At 45.1% G+C, this 20,043-nt stretch overlaps 1 protein-coding gene across 1 annotated transcript in view; it reads right to left on the bottom strand.

Moving 5' to 3' along the window:
- Positions 1–20,043, bottom strand: part of LOC125512571 — an 81,221-nt gene that overhangs the window by 23,618 nt on the left and 37,560 nt on the right. Inside the window, exons 30-38 of the mRNA XM_048677665.1 lie at positions 19,806–19,990; positions 15,097–15,205; positions 14,873–15,016; positions 14,170–14,445; positions 13,361–13,978; positions 13,005–13,223; positions 10,733–10,836; positions 10,330–10,625; positions 10,126–10,210 (exon numbers count right to left, since the gene is read on the bottom strand). Coding sequence (XP_048533622.1) covers positions 10,126–10,210; positions 10,330–10,625; positions 10,733–10,836; positions 13,005–13,223; positions 13,361–13,978; positions 14,170–14,445; positions 14,873–15,016; positions 15,097–15,205; positions 19,806–19,990 — 2,036 coding nt within the window. The remainder of the gene's footprint in view (positions 1–10,125; positions 10,211–10,329; positions 10,626–10,732; positions 10,837–13,004; positions 13,224–13,360; positions 13,979–14,169; positions 14,446–14,872; positions 15,017–15,096; positions 15,206–19,805; positions 19,991–20,043) is intronic.

Below are 20,043 nucleotides of genomic sequence, written 5' to 3'. Positions count from 1 at the left end.
CAAGATGTTTTCCCCGACGAGCTATCTCTGGGTCTACCTCCACTACGAGGCATCGAGCACCGCATCGACCTCATCCCCGGAGCACCACTTCCAAACAAAGCTCCCTACCGCATCAACCCCAAAGAAACCAAAGAAATACAAAGGCAAGTCAAACATCTCATAGACCATGGACATGTATGGGAAAGTTTGAGTCCTTGTGCCGTTCCGGTCATTCTTGTGCCAAAAAGAGACGGTAGCTTTCGCATGTGTTCCGATTGTAAACTTATCAATGCTATCACCGTTCGATATAGGTACCCCATTCCACGCCTTGATGATATGCTTGATGAACTTAGTGGTGCCACTATTTTTTCCGTTCTTGTGCCAAAAAAGACGGTAGCTTTCGCATGTGTTTCAATTGTAAACCTATCAATGCTATCACCGTTCGATATAGGTACCCCATTCCACGCCTTGATGATATGCTTGATGAACTTAGTGGTGCCACTATTTTTTCCGCATACAAGAGGGTGATGAATGGAAAATCGCTTTCAAAAAAAAGTTTGGTTTGTATGAGTGTTTAGTCATGCCTATGGGTTTATCGGAAGCACCGGGTACTTTCATGCGTCTTATGAATTATGTGTTTCATCCTTACATTGGTGAGTTTGTTGTGGTCTACTTCAACGATATCCTTGTTTATAGCAAATCTCTCAAAGATCATGTCACCCATGTTCAAACCGTTTTGCAAACTCTTCAAAAAGAGCGTCTCTATGCTAACACGGAAAAATGCCTTTTTGGCGTTGATAAGCTCGTTTTCTTGGGTTTTGTTGTATCCCCTAAGGGTGTTCATATTGATGACTCTAAGATCAATGCTATTAAAACTTGGCCACAACCAACCAACTTGCATCAAGTGCGTAGCTTCCTTGGTTTAGCCGGTTTCTACCGCAGATTTGTGAAGGACTTTAGTACCATCGCTTCACCTTTGCATGCTTTGAGCAAGAAGAATGCACCCTTTGTTTGGGGACCATCCCAAGGTACCGCATTCAATGAGCTTAAAAATTTGCTTACTCATGCTCCTGTGCTTGCATTACCCAACTTTGACAAACCCTTTGAAATTCATTGCGATGCTAGTGATAATGGCATAGGAGGTGTGTTAACGCAAGAGAAGCGCCTCATAGCTTATTTTAGTGAGAAACTTCCCAGAACGCAACTCCATTACCCCATCTATGACAAAGAGTTATATGCTTTAGTGTGAGTTTTGCATGAATGGGAACATTATCTTCGCCCTCATGAATTTGTCATTCATACCAATTATGAAACGCTTAAATACCTTAAGGGTCAAACTAAGTTGAACAAGCGTCATGCTAAATGGAGTGAATTCATTGAGTCTTTTCCTTATGTCATCAAGTACATTAAAGGTAAGGAAAATGTTGTGGTGGACGCTCTTTCCCGCATATGCATGCTTGTTACTCAACTTGAATTGGATGTCATTGGCTTTGAGCACATAAAAGACTTGTATGCGCATGATCCTACTTTTGCTATTCCTTATGCCAAGTGTTCGACGCATACCTCTTGGGATCGTTATTACATCAAAGATGGATATCTTATGAGAGCTAACAAACTTTGCATCCCCGAGTCTTCTCTTCGTTTGTTGCTTTTGCAGAAATCTCATGGAGGGGGACTAATGGAACATTTTGGACGCGACAAGACATTCGCTACGCTCTCCAAGAACTATTATTGGCCCAAGATGTTCCGCGACGTCAACCGCTTCACCAACCAATGCTCTACATGTCGCAAAGCTAAGTCTAAAGCTCAATCCCATGGCCTTTAAATGCCTCTCCCAATTCCATATCAACCATGGGAAGATATTAGCATGGATTTTGTACTTGGATTGCCTAGAACTAGAAATGGAAAGGATGCGGTATTTGGTGTTGTGGACCGATTCTCTAAGATGGCACATGTTGCCAATCTCTTTTGTAGAGAAATCTTACGACTACATGGAGTGCCAAAGGCGATTGTCTCGGACCGCGACGTCGAGTTCTTGAGTTACTTTTGGAAGACCCTATGCACCCAGCTCGGAATCAAGCTACTCTTCTCCACGGCGTACCATCCACAAACCGACGGCCAAACGGAGGTGAACAACCGCACACTCTCCGCTCTACTTCGCGTGCTAATCAAGAAGAACATCAAGGAGTGGGAGGAGTGTCTACTATCGCCGAGTACGCCTACAACCACACAAGACACTCAACTACCGGCGAGTCCCCCTTTGAGGTTGTTTACGGTTTCAACCCATTGTCACCATTGGACATTCTCCCTCTACCACTACAAGAGCGCACGAATATGGACGCGAGTGCCCGAGTCAACTATCTTAAGAAGATGCATGAAGGTACAAGGCACACCATTGAGCGCCAAGTACAACGACTTGCGACCAAGCTCAACATCAACAAGCACCCCATGGTGTTCAACATTGGAGGTCTTGTGTGGCTACACCTCTGCAAGGACTGCTTCCCCCACGAACGCAAGTCCAAACTTCGACCACGAGCGGATAGACCCTTCAAGGTGCTTGAACGCTACAACAACAACGCCTACAAGATCGACATTCCACGCGACAAGTACTCCGTGAGCGACATCTTCAACGTCAAAGATCTCTCTCCCTACCATGATGATGAAGATTTTGATCCGAGGTCGGATCTTTCCCAAGGGAGGGGAGATGATGCGAAGCATCCTACGGTCATCCCCATGGACCTACCATCGTCTCACGAAGTGCCAAGAGGACCTATGACTCGAGCTAGAGCTAGAGCTCTCGAGACCGAGGTGACTTCTCTCCTTAGTGATATTACATATGATCCTCTCGAGACATGGCTAGTACCTAAGTCCGAGATGTTGTGCATGATTAGGTACCAAGAGGACCCTCCCGAAGATGCACGTGAAGATAGACAAGCCGCCAAGTCCACGGATGAAGAGAACCAACGAAAGGAGAAGGCAGCTCCAGGGCCCGGACATCCAGCCCCAGCCCCGGACATCCAACCACTGGAGACTACAACAACGGTCCAGCGGCCGAAGCTACAAGACCCGGACATCCGGCCCCGGCCAAGGACATCCGGCCACTGCCCGGAAATCCGACGCCCGTCATAGAACATAACCGAAGCTGAACCACTTCAGCCCGGACAACTGGCCACCCCAACCCGGACATCCGGCCCCTCGTGAAAGCCCGGACATCCGGCCCGACGCCCGGACGTCCGACCTCCCCTATCTGCGCACAGTGAAAGGGCCCGAGGCCCGTGTACCCCTTCGCCCACCTTGACTATATATACTCTTCTCCTACCTACGTTTTAGGGTTAGCAAAGTAGTATATCATTAGAGAAAGAGCTTTGCTCATCCATTACGGATCTACTCCATGAGAGAGACCGCGGCCCCTCTTTGGAGAAGATCCCCTTGGATTCAAGACCCCCTTTTGGGTGGCCCCATCAAGACCTCCTTTGGAGAAGAACCGGTTACCGTGTATCGTCCCTTGTTGACTTTGGATCTGGTATCTCCCTTTGTGTTCATGGATCTAGCACATGTGTGAACTAATCTCGTTGGTCTGAGTATTTCTTTTGTGTTCCCTTCATGTTTTCCCCTTTGTGTTCTTCGTGTTCATCACGGGATCCACTTCTTCCATGAAAGATCGGCTGTATAGGGTTCCACCCTACATCAACCGTGAAGGACGATGTCATGGATGCTTTCGCCAAGTTGCACTCTTATGTGGGCGCGGGTGTTTGAGGCTCTGAATCAGGCCCTCCTAATCCTGCTGCCCAAGAGGCCAGACGGCTCGGCCGGTCGGCCCGACGGATTAGCCTAATTCACATCTTCGTGAAGCTCGTAGCCAAAATCCTGGCCACCAAGTTGTCGCCGAGATTGGGGGCGTTGGTCGAGGGGAACCAGTGCACATTCATCTCGAAACGTTGCATCAATGATAACTTCATGTTGATACTTGCACCAGTTGGGGGAGCCTCGCGCGACTAGCTGTCTTGGGCGTTTCTCTACGAGGTACTGCTAAGGTTGGCTTTGGCCCGCACTTCCATGAGTGGATTGCCATCAATGGTGAGCCAGGGCCGCCGGTTTGGCACCACAAGGGCCTCCGGCAAGGCGACCCGCTTTTCGTGATATTGTTTGTGTTGCTGATTGACACACTCAACATGTTGTTGGCCAAGGCCACGGAATGTATCATTTATACAATCTTTTGAAGTTTATTTATACAAACTTTACAATCAAAAGGTTTTAAGCTTAGTAGAACTAAGACTGAGTACATGAGGTGCAGTTTCAGTACTACTAAGCACGAGGAGGTTAGCCTTGATGGGCAGGTGGTAACTCAGAAGGACACCTTTCAACATTTAGGGTCTATGTTGCAGAAGGATGGTGATATTGATGAAGATGTGAGCCATGAATCGAGGCCATATGGATAAACTAGCATCAAGCTTTGGCGTCCTCTGTGACAAGAGAGTGTCACAAAAGCTAAAAGGCAGGCTCTATAGGAGGCGATTCGACCTGTGATGTGCGACACATAATGCACATGCTGAGATGGATATGCGGCCACACAAGAAAGGAAAGGGTCCAGAATGATGATATAATAGAGTTGAGGTAGCATCAATTGAAAAGAAGCTTGTCTAACATCATCTGAGATGGTTTGGACATATACAACGGAAGGCTTCATAGTGGAAGATTAAGGCATGCTGATAATGTCAAGAGAAGCCTGGGGTAGGCCAAACTTGATATGGGAGGGTTCCATAAAGAGAGACTTGAAGGACTGAAATATCATCAAAGAACTAGCCATGGCCTTCTCACGTGCCCATTGTTAGAGTACTATATATATAGCCATGTAGCCTTTTGTATTTACCCCATTGTATAAGGGGGTTTCTGCATATTTCCTGCAACTGTACATGTATATATACTTGCCTATGGCCCCATGGGAATACAAGTTGCATATTTCCTAACATGGTATTAGAGCTAGGTTAATTTTTTGCACGCTGTAACTCATGCTATTGATCCAACCCGCGTCGCCACTCTCCTCTGTAGCCACCGTTGTTTATCTCTTGCCGCCAACTCTCCACGTCCGCTCCAATCTCCTGTAGGTCAACGCTCAGCCTGCTCCTTCCAAGGATCGATCCATCCGCCCATCCCGATCGCGAAGACCGTTGCCGTCCCGCTCGGATCGCGCAGACAGCTACCCTCCCGCCGTTCTTTCGATCGAGCCAAGCACGAATGCAGGAGCATTTCCATCCGCGTGCGTGCTCGTCCTGTCCTGGTCAAACGGGCTTGCCCCGATCTGTTGGTGTCTCCCGAGTGCGTGCTGCTTTTCATCGCCGCTACCGCCGGTTTTCTGCAGCCGTCTCCTGTTGCTAGCGCCGGCTCTCTGCGGTTCTCGTTGGGATCCTTTGGTACTCGCGTCAGTGCTTGTTGGTGCTTTAAAAAAAGGAAGGGCACAATGTCTACATCGCCAGGCTACGTTGCAGTTCCTCGTCGTTCGGTGATCTTTGATGGTACCAACTACATCGAGTTCGTCGGCTTCATGCGCATTCATATGCGTGGCATTCGTCTCTGGGGCGTTCTTTCTCGCGAGGTCGCCTGTCCACGACGCCCAGTTCCTCTTGTGGCCCCTACTCCGCCGACGCCATCGGTTCTTGCTGCAGATGCTAATCAGGCTGCGAAGGATGCGGCTAAGCTTGCTGATGACGCTGTTGTTCGTGCTTATGATGAGCAGGGTTTGGTTTATGAGGACGCTCTTCACACTTATCATGAGGCTCTGTCTACTTACACTCGGTGGCTTGATGATGATGCTCATGCCGCCGCTGTTCTCAGTGCTAGTGTTCTGCCTTAGTTTGCCTCTGAGCTCCTGGGCCTCCCTACTGTATTTGAGATGTGGACCCAGCGTTATCAGCCTTCTGGTGATGCCTTATACTTGTCTATGGTTCGCCAGGAGCATGCTCTTCAGCAGAGTGACTCCACTGTTGATGATTTCTATGCACAGAGTTCTGCTCTCTGGCGTTAGCTTGATTCTCTCCGCACTGCTCGTTGTCGTACTTGCCAGTGTTGCCAGGCTGTGCAGGCTGATTTGGAGTTCCATCGTGTCTACGAGTTCTTGTCTCGGCTCCGCAAGGAGTTTGAGCCCCGGCGCGCTCAGTTGTTTGCTCGTGGCCGTATTTCTCTCATGGAGGCGCTTTCTGAGATTCGTGCTGAGGAGACTCGCTTACGTGGTGCTGGTTTACTCGAGGTTCCCTATGTGCTTGCTACTCGAGCTTCTACTGTACCGCATGCTGCACCGACTACTCCCCACTCCAGTGCTCCGTCGCTCTTGCCCACTCCTACTAGCAGTCAAGGTCGCTCTCGTCCTCACTGTGACTACTGTAAACAGGATGGTCATGTTGAGTATCAGTGCTTCCAGAAGAAGCGACACATGCGTAAGGCGCGGAGATCAGCTTCGGGGACTTCTACTTCGACATCTTCAGCCTCCACCTTGACTGAGCAGGATATTCTGATACTTAAGCGTCTGCTTGCCGCTTCAGGCTCTTCTTCGACGGGTACAGCTGGTTCTGTAACTGATACTTCCCGCATTGAGCAACCACCCTCCACACAGTCAGGGTACATCCTTATGGGTTCTGGACTCCAGAGCTTCTTTTCACATGTCTTCTCATTCATCCAATTTGTCCTCTCTTAGATCACTTGATTTTCCTGTCCATGTACTCACTGTTGATGGTACTCCTCTTTCTGTTGCTAGTCGAGAATCTTACCACTTCTTACTATGTTCCTGATGGGAATACAAGTTGCATATTTCCTAACACCCATGACTAGGTTTCGAGATCTTACGGCTTTGTTGTTGTTGTTATGGATGCAACTTATCTCTATTGCATAGCCCATGGGGCGTAATATTTACATAAGACTTGGGCATGTGGGAAGCTATCAGTCGAAAACCCAAGAGTACTCAACGCCCAAAATAGTAGCCGAAGCCCAAAAAGAAAAAGAACAAAGGCGCCAATCTACAACCATTCCACACCAAGTCAATGCCCAGAGCAGCGGCACGCGGCCCTGACACCAGATCGTGGAGGCGGTTGGCTAAGAAGAAGGGCGGGCGAGCAGTGGCCTAGCGGTGCCGGAGCTGGCGGGGCGGGGCGGCAAGCTGACGGACGAGGCAGAGCAACACGAGTGAAGCACGCTAAGCCTACGGGCGGAGCGACCAGGGAGAGCAACGAGACTGTTCATGTGTTGACTTCCCATGTCACATGTGAGAGGGGGTGTTGAAGTGTATATGCACTTGCCCCAAGACCACTTAATTATATGTTGGAATGTTGCCGTTTGTGTGATGCATTTATTCTAATTAATTATATGTTGTAATGTTGCACTTGGATGATGCGATTGTTTTGTATTCATTCATCGCTGATGATATGCTGAAATTCTTTTTTTTATTTGTCAACATTGTCTTCCTTTGCCGCTTTGTCTTTCAGGTTGTTGGCGCCATTGCTTCGTGGGGACGTGAAGGCCAAGGCCACTTGCTGTAAGGGGTAAATGGTCATGTATGGCAGCAGGTATTGTTATATTAGTGTCTACTCCCTCCGTTGCTAAATATTTGTCTTTCTAGAGATTTCAACAAGTGACTACATACGGAGCAAAATGAGTGAATTTACACTCTAAAATATGTCTATATACATCCGTATGTGGTAGTCCATTTGAAATATCTAAAAAGACAAATATTTAGGAACAGAGGAAGTAGTATAGTATTTATAACACATTGTAGTCAACCATTAGCTAACAATCAGTCGCAACCAATCCTAACTAATCTTGGTTAATCCACAAGTTAATACCCCGACAGCTCGACTCGCAATATTTATCACGGAACTACCAAAAGAAGTTGAAAATTTGAATATCTTTGTTGCACTGAGAACTAATGTTCTAAACACTCTTATATTTCTTTACAGAGGAAGTACATAGCATTCCTACCAGGAACTACCGGATTACAAATTTGGAATTTGATAAAGCACGGAAATTCAAATCTAAAACTCATATCAAGAACTACCGGATTACGAATGTGATAAAGCACGGAATTCGAATCTAAAACTCCTATCTCACTGGGTGACGTCAGCCCTAGAAGTGCCCAACGACTCAGTGAAATTTTCGCCAAGTCTTTGCCTAGTACTTCAGCACTGAAGTTACTTGGTGCTACCGGACATAGCGTGAACTAAACTCATTTAGCTACCCGTACACTAGTTTAGGGTTTAATCCCACACTCCTTCATGCCCATACTGCTCAAGCTCTTTCGCCCCTGTCGTAGATTTCGACCCTCTCCATGCTCCTTTCTGGCCCATCGCCTCGTTGGAATCCTCGCTGGAACCGGCATTCTTCTCCATCGGTCGCCCCCGTCACAATTGGTCCGCCAAGTTAGGGCGAGCAAGGAAACTGACCTCCTCCATTCAATTCCTCTGGTCAATGAGTAATCCATCTATCCAATTTCACATTTATTCGTACAAATCTTCAAGAACTGCACTTCAAAGCCCATATTTGGTTTCAAAATTGCGTGATTAGTCACTACAAGCCTAGAACTTTCAGATAGGGCACGCTTGTACTACAAAAGGTCATGTGGTAGGGGCTACGCCAGCTTGTGGTGAGCATAAGACTTGGCTCGGATCTAACAGAGATGAAGGGCGCTAGTAGTGCCAATCCATTGAGGAATTCACTTCATGTGGATTGCTACATGGTTGGAATTATCACCTCATGAGCATATGCAACAAGACTGGAATGATTAACTCATCCATCAATTCGTTGCCACACTCAGCTTGAGGACAATCTTTGAAGACATTATCTTGGATGACCAACATGAACTAATACACTTAAAAAAAAAGAGTTAGCAAATGTGCTCAAGTTGCCAAGTGCAAGTGATCCTAAGAAGCAATGTGTTCATAAGAGGCCCCCTCACAGGAATCTAGTCTGGAGTAGCTCGATGACAAGAATAACTTCAAGATGGAAATTTGATGCGGAGCACCCCATGGGTACCGCCATGGATCCAAAGCCCTCAAGCTCCAAGTGGACCAGTTACAAGATCTCGCGCACGTTTGTCACAACCCTGAGTCGGGACGTAACAAATTGATACCGAACAGCACAAATAGGTTGATACAAGTGTCCCGGGTGTATGAATCAAATTCATCAAACCTAGGATCACTGAGGGGATATAATCCAGAGAAGATAACTAAAGGATGGGAGAAGCATAGATCAAGGATAGAAGAGCAAGAGAGGATACATGGGGGAGATATACTCGTCTGGCCACGAGGGGTAGGAGTGAGCCGAGGAAGAAGAAGTGGGCCTGTTCTGTTCTGATTGATGCCTCCCTTCTGGTGTCGCTGATTCTTTTATCATCTCCAGCGCCAGCACACGCCCAAGACCAATTGAGCCACAGCCCATGACAACTAAGCCTGGTGCAGCTACATGCACGGGTATGACAACATGCCATTGAAACCGAGGTGACTTCACTCCTACTTGAACTCCTGATTCATTTGGATGAGACATGGCTACTACCTCAAGCCGAAATGATATGCATGGTTAGGTACGAAGGCATGCACCATGGAGAAGAAAGGAAGGCAGGCCAAGTCCCAAGCGAGGAGCAGAGATTCAAAGAAGAGAAGGAGGAGGAGCAGGGCAAAATTTGCACTACCGAACAGTCCCGTGAGTGCCTGTATGTCGGCCTCGACCTTCTGGGCCGACAAGACTATCTGGTCCGACCGACCAGACTGGCTGATCGGCGCCTGTGCCTCGAACGAAACCTTCTGGACCAACCAGACTTGTCTGTTCTTGCGCCAAAGAATGCACTGCCGGACTGTGCGGTGGCTCTATTTCAGACCAATGGCATGATACTCTGCATCAGACCTACATTTCACAGCGGAAGAATGATCTGAATGGCACTGATTCTGGATGTGCTACCAATCCAGATATAGCCGATTGTTGGAGAAGCAAGAACTCTAGAAAGTAGCTGCATTCAGTCGCATGCCAATCCTAGTGTTTATCTGGGTCACTGAGCACACAGACTGATATGACTATCAAAGTTGCTGGTACAGTGCTACTAATACCCAGCGCACACTTCACAACAGAAAAATATTGTCACCAGGTGGCAGTTCTCAGAGGGAAAATTACCTTGAGGACACACAATCACCCAAAATAACATAATTCGAAGGAGCTTGTGGCCTCCAGAAGGTGAGATTGTAACCAGGTAGATCACCTACAATATATGATTGATCAATTAAATTAACAGGGGGTGTAACCAGTTGAACAAAAAGAAACAAAAAAAAACACTAATGTGTCTTGCAACAAAAACTAAATGAACTAACACACAAGTACCTTCTGGTGACGCCCAAACTCGCTTAAAGTTGGTGCAAGAGACCAGTGGGTTAATATTGCCAAACTGCAAAGCTGCAAGGGTCTGATTTTGCAGTTTGAGCATGAGAGAAGCAACACCGAGAGAAAGATGGATGCATATTTCTGAAGATGTCAATATTATGTTTGTCTTTTCACTGACTGAAGTATATTTCCAGGAAAAATCTACTGGCTCAAGAACAAGAAGACCGGAACCAGCTTCTATTGTCAGGTCTTTAACGACCGATCGAGCCCATATGTCTTTTTCTTTTGAAGCATACCTGTTTACATGTAAGAGTTTATATCAGTAAGGAGACAAACTAGTAGGTCTACAGTGACATAAACGAAAAAAATGGTTTAGTAGTGGAACTAGAGAGAAAAGACAAACATGAAACTGAAATCCATCTTGGCACGAAGAAGCTTCTCGATGTGCAAGGAATCATCCATTGTTAACTTTGAACTGTCATAAAAAGTAAATTCTGGCGAGACAACCTGCACATTCCCAAATAAAAATGTGCACCATCAAGAAATCATACCACAAGGAATCTGTATGCCCCCAACTCAATAGATCACTGGCAAACTACCACTGTTATGAGTTAAAGAAAATGTGCACACACTGAATCCTGGACCTCTGGTCGAAGATGCATCTCCTGAACATGACAGTTGGTGGACGTTAGATATATATTAGGCTTATTATACCATTTCGTATTACCATGTTGGATGAGGGGTTTCATGCATATATGTACCATGTACCATGTTGAGTGTGTTTTCTTACGGCGGGCCACTGATTCTATTTTCAAATTTCTAGCCTTTCTGCAGCACTGGCACCCACTCTCTAGACAGTGGGACCGGGACCGGCTTGGCGGCATGTTGGACGCAATGACTGAGAGGACAACTTCTTCCTATGCCTCATAGTCACTGATCTACCGGACACTTGGTGGGTTTTTTCCTCTTTTCTTTTAGGGCATGTTTGTGCTGTTGCCCCAGCAGTTATCTTTACTTTTCCTGCACTTGGACCTGTAATCTATAAAGCGGGGTGAAGCCTGTTTCAAGATAGGAATACATGTTGTTATTCCTGTTAATGGTTTAAGGAAAAAAAATTGATGATTAGGAAGCTTGAGAGCTTTATGAAGCAAATATGTAAATGTGAAAGATTAAGTGCTTGGTGGAGAACAGGTGGATTCAGGAGAGCGTAGTGACCTGAGCATGATATAATCTCAAGTCCAATGTACACGGAGGTTCGACGCATGGATGAACCCAAGGTGGTGAAGAATATTCGTCAAGGTGGAGTTTGTTAAAATTGTGTTGAATATTTGTACAAGGTAGGTTACAATTGGATTTGAATTTGGACTTTGTGTACATAGGGTACAAAGACATGTTCGAATAGGACACCTGTATCTTAGGACTCTTATATAATGAGAAGGTAGACACAAGATGTAACCTATGCCAACATAATAGCACACACACGCAGGGGAGCCGGCGTCGTGTGCTGGGGCCCGGGCGGCCGGGGTGCGGTATTGTAGCGGTGTCATGGAGAGGAGCGCCCATAGTCAGGACCCGGGGATGTAGCCACCATGGTGAACCTCGTTAACAAATCTCGGTGTCGTGCTCGTGTGATTGCTTGGTCCTCGGATGATCTACTATGCGCCTCGGATTAATACTAACACAATTTGATCATGATGGGTACTTGGATGATGTGGTAACATAGGAATGATTGTGTACTCAATGGAGACTAACCTAATGTGCAGCTGATCCTTAAGCAAATACTGGAGGAAGGACATCTCTGGATTTTGGCAGCAGCTAGGAGATTAGCGCGCTTGAGGCTACTGTCTACCAAGGCTGTCTAGTAGTTTATTTGCTTTGGTCGAAGTCTCACCTTGCTGTCGCTGGTGTGTATGGTTGTAGTTTTAAACTGTCAGTAATGCAATGATACACAGATCTCATGTGTATTCAAGAGGGAATAAAAGATTAAGTACAGATAGCACTTCAAATTGTAATTAAGATTTTGCAGTGCCATCCATGGCCACCAACATTCACTTGATGACCAGCATCCTGCAACGTCCTGCACAGGAAGCCTCAGCATGCGCCAAGTCTGGGGCTAGTAGCCAAGGAATTCACGGTCAAGACTGGTCACGTGTGCCTGCCATGCCTAGAAACCCTGCCTTCACCTCATGCTCTATTACCAAATAGCAGTGCTCCAATTTCTTCCACACTCATTCTCTGGAGGAAGCAACCTGCCATCTAGCAAGATCCAGATGGAAGACGAGTTCCCTGGGAGCGAACATCCGGCAAACAAAACTAATGTACCTGTTGCTCCAGGACGAGAAGCACTGTTGCTCCAGGATCGGCCTCTAGCGTGGGCCATTACCAAACCTCTTAAACCATCTAACTGTAACCAGAACTTCTAGAAATGGGACTGCTTTTAGCATGCAGCTCTTCAGACTGCCACTGATACACGTACGTCTATCACTTTTGAGATACCAGCATATGGATTGCTAAAGAGTGTCAGTGGTATGCACAAAAACGGCTAACGGTTAATAGCAAATCCAAAAGTATAAGACTTAAAGTAGCATTTAACTAACAGACGGACCCAATTGAATGCACAATGGTGCATGTTTGCCAGGGAATTGATATAACTTCTAAAGTCAGTGTACTCATACCTGCGCTTCAAATGTAAAATTCAACATTTGGTTTGAAGGTGAACCGGCAGCAGGCTGAAGTGCATTGAATTGTCTATTGTATTCTTCACTTTGGAAACGATTGTCTTCATCGTTATTAAAAGAAGTTTCCAACACTGAAACCTCGACACCATCTTCAGCAGAGATTGAATAGCTGCTTCCAGTGTTCAAGTAAACACACTTCCTCAGTAATGCACCATTCTTGTATACATACAAAAAAGTATGAAGTTAGGGTACATAGCAATGGTATGAGTCAAAAATTAGGACATCATTCAAAACCATAAGAGTTATGTTAAAGGAAGAAAATTAAGCAAATCACAAGTTCACTGAGCATGCACCTCAATTTTGACATTTTTGAATCTTAGCTTTTTACCCCGCCCAACAATGATTATAGTCTCAGAGTGTAACTGCCCCTTCTTGTCAAGCTCTTCACATAATGATACGGTGCCTCCACAGCCATCATAAGTAAACTCATCAATATCGCAACCATCAACTATTAGTTGCCTCTCAGGAGAGAGTTGAATAACATTCTCTCTCTGTAAGAAAACAGGCCCACAAAGTACAATGTCATTTGAGGTCATAAGAGGGTCATTTTTTGGGTCCAGACTTTCCTCTCTGCCTGTTATTGTACCTATGGAAGGCACAAAATACTCAACTACTGGAAGCAGAAAATCCAGGACAACAAGTATGCGAGGCTGTTGGACTCTTATAACAAACGATTTGAAGGAAGAACGCCATCGATAATCTAGTATCAGCATGGTTAGGTTAGAAACCCCCCCATCTGATGAAGGGTCTGGTGTGTTCAGCTTAGAAGTCTCTGAATAAGATCCAAGCATCAAGCGCATCTCAGACTTTGTATCTGGGCGGATATCACGAATCGAAAGTTTAAGTATAGACAAATATAGATCCATCTCAAACAGTGAAGTTGTCCTGTAAGAAACCCATAAACCTTCTAGCTGCAGAAAAAGAAATGTATGACAGTAACCAACATGCTATCAGGGTTAAAAAATACATTGCATAAAAGCTTGAACAGGCATTAAAAATGTGCGGGACACATAATATGAAATATTTACAGGACCAGTGATAAACAATCTCATTGATTCTTTCCCCTACAAGACAAGTCGCGTAACTCTTAAAGGATACTCACAGCAAGTTCCGCGAGGGGTGACTCGGCATCTGGACCATTGCAAAGTTCTAGCAAAGCATAGTGGACATTCACAGTCATGATGACAACAGTACGTGAAAGCATCAAATGGTTATTAAGGTTAACTTTATCCGCAAGTAGGCGTATTGACTCTTTTGTCCGGTTTACGTTTTCACGGAAACTGGGGGGAAGATTGGGTGTCTCCGATAGATTTGTCGAAATACAACTTGTGATGACGTTGTATTCTTTATCCGACATAACAGCATGCAGTAATCCTATCTGCAGAAAAAAGAACATAGAATTACAAAAACATATTGGATTTCAGCTATAACCACATAGGGGTGGACAGTTCATAAAATATTCTCCATTGATGCATCTGCCAACATAAAGCTGAGCAAGTAACCATTGCTGCCGGTACCTTCTGGTACCTTCTTTATCATTGTCACTTTGGCATCCAACAGATAACAAAAGTATTCTGGAGATGGAAACTCAGCATCTGAACTATCTTTGAGCTTTAGTTTAACTTTTCAAGTATTGAGTGAAGAGCACAAATAAATAGAGCAAGAGCATGCATACAGTGTCAAATAGGATTGCACTATAAAAATCAGGCCAGAAAACAAGATGTCAGATCTAAAGTACAAAACTATGGCGATCAAATAAGCAAGAGATAACAAGCCAAACTTTATACGAAAAACAAATTAATCACCTGAACTTTCATGGAGAGCATTGGGACCTTTCGGAAAACATCCCTCAGACTACGCCGCACTCCTACATTGATGCCATGACCCTCTCGAATCATACACTTCCCGAGAGTGCCATTGACTCCAACCGCCATGTTGATTCCATTTATCTATTTGCATGTTATTGAAGCAGGAGAATAAATAACCCAGGTGAGGAAACTAAACAATTTAGTTTGAGTCCAATAAATACCTCAGCATGGAGAACATCAAGACGCACAGCAGATGGGTCACTCTCTTCACCTCCGTGCCAACTAAAATCATTTTTAACTTTCAGTTGCCCCAAATCCAGTTGTATATAGCTACAGAAAGATGTGAAGATAAATGTTATGCTTTCTTGTATCATAATGCCGTTATTGTTATTAAGGAGTACTTCAAGTCTCTTGTACTATATATTTGCCCCGTTGTGCTATTCAAAACAGTAAAATTGCTCCTTACAGTGGAGATAAATAGCATGCTTTCTTGCATCATAATGCCGTTAACGCTGTTAAGGAGTATCCGTAAGTATTCGTATTAGTCTAGATTTCCTTACTTGTACTCCAAGTCTCTTGTCCTATATATTTGCCCCTTGGGCTGTGCAATACAGTGAAGTTGCTCTAGTATGGTATCATGAGCCAAGGTTTCGGAGGATCTGGATCCTTGCGATTTTTTCCTACAGTGCCTGTTTGATTCACAGGATTGGAACCCTTAGGAATTTTTCCATAGGATTCACTTGTACTACATTTTGGAGGAAAATTTCCATCCACTCAAACCTCATGGTAGAATTCCTTTGTTTTTCCTGTGCTATCAAACACTCTTCCAGCCAAATTCCTGTAGTTTTGTAATCCTGTAGGATCTGGATCCTTACGATTTTTTCCTACAGTACCTGTTTGATTCACAGGATTGGAACCCTTAGGAATTTTTCCATAGGATTCATTTGTACAAAATTTTGGAGGAAATTTTCCATCCACTCAAACCTCATGGTAGAATTCCTTTGTTTTTCCTGTGCTATCAAACACTCTTCCAGCCAAATTCCTGTAGTTTTGTAATCCTGTAGGATACAAGAGGAATATGACACTCTATTCCTGCATTTTGAGAATCCTGTGAATCAAAGAGGCCCTTAGGGGATTTTTCCCATGGCGGAAATTTTCCAGTCTCACCTCTCTCGATCGACCTCGGTTTCGTTTTGTCTATTTTGCCTGATTTTCTGCTTTCCCAACCCCTGATTGCAACCTCCTCGCTTGGACTGAGCTGATCTCCACATCCGCCCACAGCGCGACCTCATCAAACTCGAAGCCCGTGTCCAGATTGAAGTTCCCGTCACAATCCCATCTGGGCACCGTGCTCCTAGTCCAAGCCTCTTAGATCGAAGCCACCTCTCCTCCTCGAAGCTCCACCATCTCAGGCCGCCGTTGCCGCCTCCTAGGGTGTGTCGCCGCCGCCGCCAGCAGATCGATGCCTAGGCTACCTCCAGGTCACACCACCGCCGCTCCGCCTGCCTCCAGGTATGTTGGAGGTGCCCTCAGTGATCATTGCCCGTTCACCTGCTACACCGTTGTCGCACCGGATGGTTCCCGCTTTAGTGCTCCGTCTCTTCTACTGGCTTCCACAAGGTGCAAGCCGCCCTCGTCCTCATTGCACCTAATGCGGCAAGGACAGTCACATTGAGCCGACCTCTTCAGCTGCAGGACTTCAGCATCTGCTTGCGGCTACTAGATCTTCCATGAGGTTCTGCAGGTCGTGTTACTGACTCTTCTGGAACAGATTGGTGCAGGGCTCCTCATATTTTCGGGACCCCTTGTGCTGCCCACTGCTTGGATCTCATGCTGGTGGATGTTAGGAAGATACCGGAGTTTCAGTGAAGAATTCTTGATTTGATGAGGAAGAAGACCAATGGTGGTGATCTTATGAGGCTTGCAGTTGCTCGTTTTGCAACATCGTTGCTTACTTTGAAGCTGTCTTTGTTAACAGATTCAAGCCAACTCCATCGGGGAAGAGTGAAAAAACTGTGCTTTCCCTGCCCTTTTAGACTTTAGTGGAGAATTGCATGAGAGCTTCACAACCACTATTTATTGCTCTAAGGATTGCTCATGGTAAAGAAGATTTGCAAGGGAAACCTGCTTTACAAAAAGAGGTGCTAAATACTGTTGAAAAGAGATGGGACCAACAGATGGAGCAGATGTTGTATGGGGCATCATCGATCTTGAATCCAAGCAAAAGAAAAAATCACATCAAAGAGACAAACAGAAAAGCTTGCTGCAACACTTGCGGTCAATCTTCAATGATGTGGTACAGAAGATGGTAGGAATGAACACCAGAGCAAGATAAGCATTGCGACAATGAGAGAGTTGAAGGCTGCTTCTCAAAGAAAATGGCAATCAAAGACCGAGATAAAAGGAACAATAGAAGCCCAAAGAGGTGCATATGGTACCCAAATAAGAATAGGATAGATATGTCAAAAGCAGGTCTGATTACACCTATTCCTAATCCTAAATAGAATGTAAGGACGTAGGGATTTCTATGTAAACAGAGTATCCTATTTCCATAGGCTCGAATGACCCCTTCTCATAATAAGAATGTGCTCCCCTTCCAAGCAAACTAAACTAACCTTGCTAAGTGCTAGCCAGGTGAAAGTGCTTTTCGCTAGTAGTTTTGGTGTTCTCCCGATTTCTCGAAGGGTAAGAAGAAAATAAGAAGTCTCTTCAGCAGTGAGGAGCACAACGATTTATATAAGCATAATTAATTTATTTTTTATCAGTTTGAGCAATGTCTAAACTTTGATTTCATATGCATGATATTTTTGTAATTTCTTGGTGGGATGCATATGGTGGACTTGCTTTCGAGCTCCAATCGTTGGCAAAGAGAATCATAACTCTTTGTTGTTCGTCATCGGGTGGCTGCGAGCGCAATTGGAGTACATTTCATATGTTAATTGCAGCTGCCATTTCATTGCTTAATGAAACTTGTGCTTGCAGATCCATACCACAAATCATTTGGAGCACAAGAAACTGAATAAGCATGTATATTCCATACAAAGAGAGAATGAAAACAAGATTTCAGGAGCTACTAATCCTTGAGGAATTTCAGTGGGAAAATGAATGGGTTTGCTCATGCCGAACCTGTTCACCTAGACGATGATGGTGATGAATTAACTTGGCGTGATGTTTATTCAGAAATGGGTGCTACGGAAACACTAAGGCTTTGTTTGGTTGCGAGGGGAGGACTACCCAGGGTAACAAATCCCTGTGGGGGATTTTCACGGACACAGGGGATCCCCTTCTCCCATGGGGATGATCTCCTTTCCATTTGGTTCTTTGGCAACACCCAGGGGAGGGGAGGCCGCTGCTCGTGATTGGAAGAAGACGAAGCGGGTGCTGTTGTTGAGGAGACTGCCAACAGGAAGGCCAAGGCAGAGGAGGTCGGGCCATAGCCTACGGATTTCGTAAGTGGGAGGCGAAGAGAACGCGAACGGCGGCTGGGGACAATTCTCCTGATGTGGGGAGACGTGGGAGGGAAACCAGGAGATATTGGATCGATCGGGGCATGAACGAATGCTACGGCAGGAAAATCGAGACTAACTTTCCATGTGGGGTTCTTAACCAGGGAAATAGCGGGCAGGATCCCGTGAAACCAAATGACGCCTAAGAGGGCGGAACTTCCCAAGGACTGCTCGTGGTGATACTAGTAGACCCATAGGCCCTCATATCACTTGTTTTAGGAAGAGGATGGAGACAGTTGTTGAAGAAGAGGTTGAGTAGTAGCAAAATCTTCTAATTCACTATGTTTGGATCCCTCCCATTCAATTGAGGTGTTCAATTTTGGATTTAGTTCACCATTAATTAAGGTGTTCAATTTTGGATTTGATTAACGATTTTGACCAGGTAAACGATTTGTTGAAGTAATCGGCAGAGGCAGCCTATAAAAAACATATCAATCCTGTGCACCCTCGCACTACCATGAGAAAAGGCGCCAACATGTGACAATGCAGCACCAATATGATACATGCGGCCACCAGCGTAAAGAAACTTCACCGCACAAGTATGGGTTGGTTAGCAGATAACACATAATCACACTGCCAAGAAAGCCCACCAAGACACCGCATTATAAAAAAAAACACCATCATCTTCCCAACGCGCCAAACCAAATAACAAACAAAAACTATGAAATCACAACAACACCAACAGTGCAGCGAAGCGCGCCTAACCCTTCTAGTAAGATATCATGGGTGAGGGCAAAGATGAGATGGACAACTGGGACATTGATAGCGACGACGACAAAGGAGGAGAAACACAAAATGATGCTGGACAAAGCCATGAAGCCGGTGAATTTTGATTGGATGAGCAACCAGATGTTTGACTCGAGGCCGAAGGATGTGATGCGAAATAATGGGGACTGGAGAAAACTTCTGGATTGTGCAGCCTTTTGTTGCTTTTGATAATGTCCTTAGGAACTTTTCTTAGGGAATAATGCCGTCAGGAACTTATTTGTTATGCACTTAGGCTGATGCCACTTAACTATTTGTTGTAACATTGTGTGACACATGATGTGTTGACTTGTTCAGTATTCATTCATGGCTAATGGGCATGGCTGATGGTTCATATGTTTAAACTCCTTTGTTTTATTTGTCAACATTGCCTTACTCATGGTACATGCGTCCCCTTGACGCATTTTGTGTGTGCTATATTCGTATCTAGGATAATATTTGTAACGCATGGTACATGATGGTAGTCAACGATTAACCACGACTAATCCTAGCTAGTCTAGACTAATTCACAGGTCGCTATCTCGACGACTCATCATTTCTGTTTGCCAAAATTTTGTCCCACAAGTGTGGTATGCCATAGTTATTTTAGACTATTAGATTAATTAATGGAAACAGTCCTAATGAATTATTAAACTGAAGAACGTAAAGCATGGACATACTCTTCACTCTGGGAATTCTTCGGGACAATGATAATGGGTGTATCAAGTGAAAGATCCAGCTTTATGGCAGAAGAACCATCCATTTCATATTTCTGAATCAACCACTCAAAACCTCCAACTTTATCCATAAACTTAATTGCTTCTTCAGTGTGAGGGGTAGCAAGCTCCATGAAGTAAGAAGTAAACTGCAAAACAAAAAAGCACTTCAAAAAATACATATCATGGAAGATCAGATAAT

This window comes from Triticum urartu, chromosome 6, assembly GCF_003073215.2.
Source record: "Triticum urartu cultivar G1812 chromosome 6, Tu2.1, whole genome shotgun sequence".
In the NCBI taxonomy this organism is placed as follows: domain Eukaryota; kingdom Viridiplantae; phylum Streptophyta; class Magnoliopsida; order Poales; family Poaceae; genus Triticum; species Triticum urartu.
The sequence above is the reverse complement of the archived record's forward strand: the minus strand, read 5'-3'. Positions and strand labels throughout refer to the sequence as shown.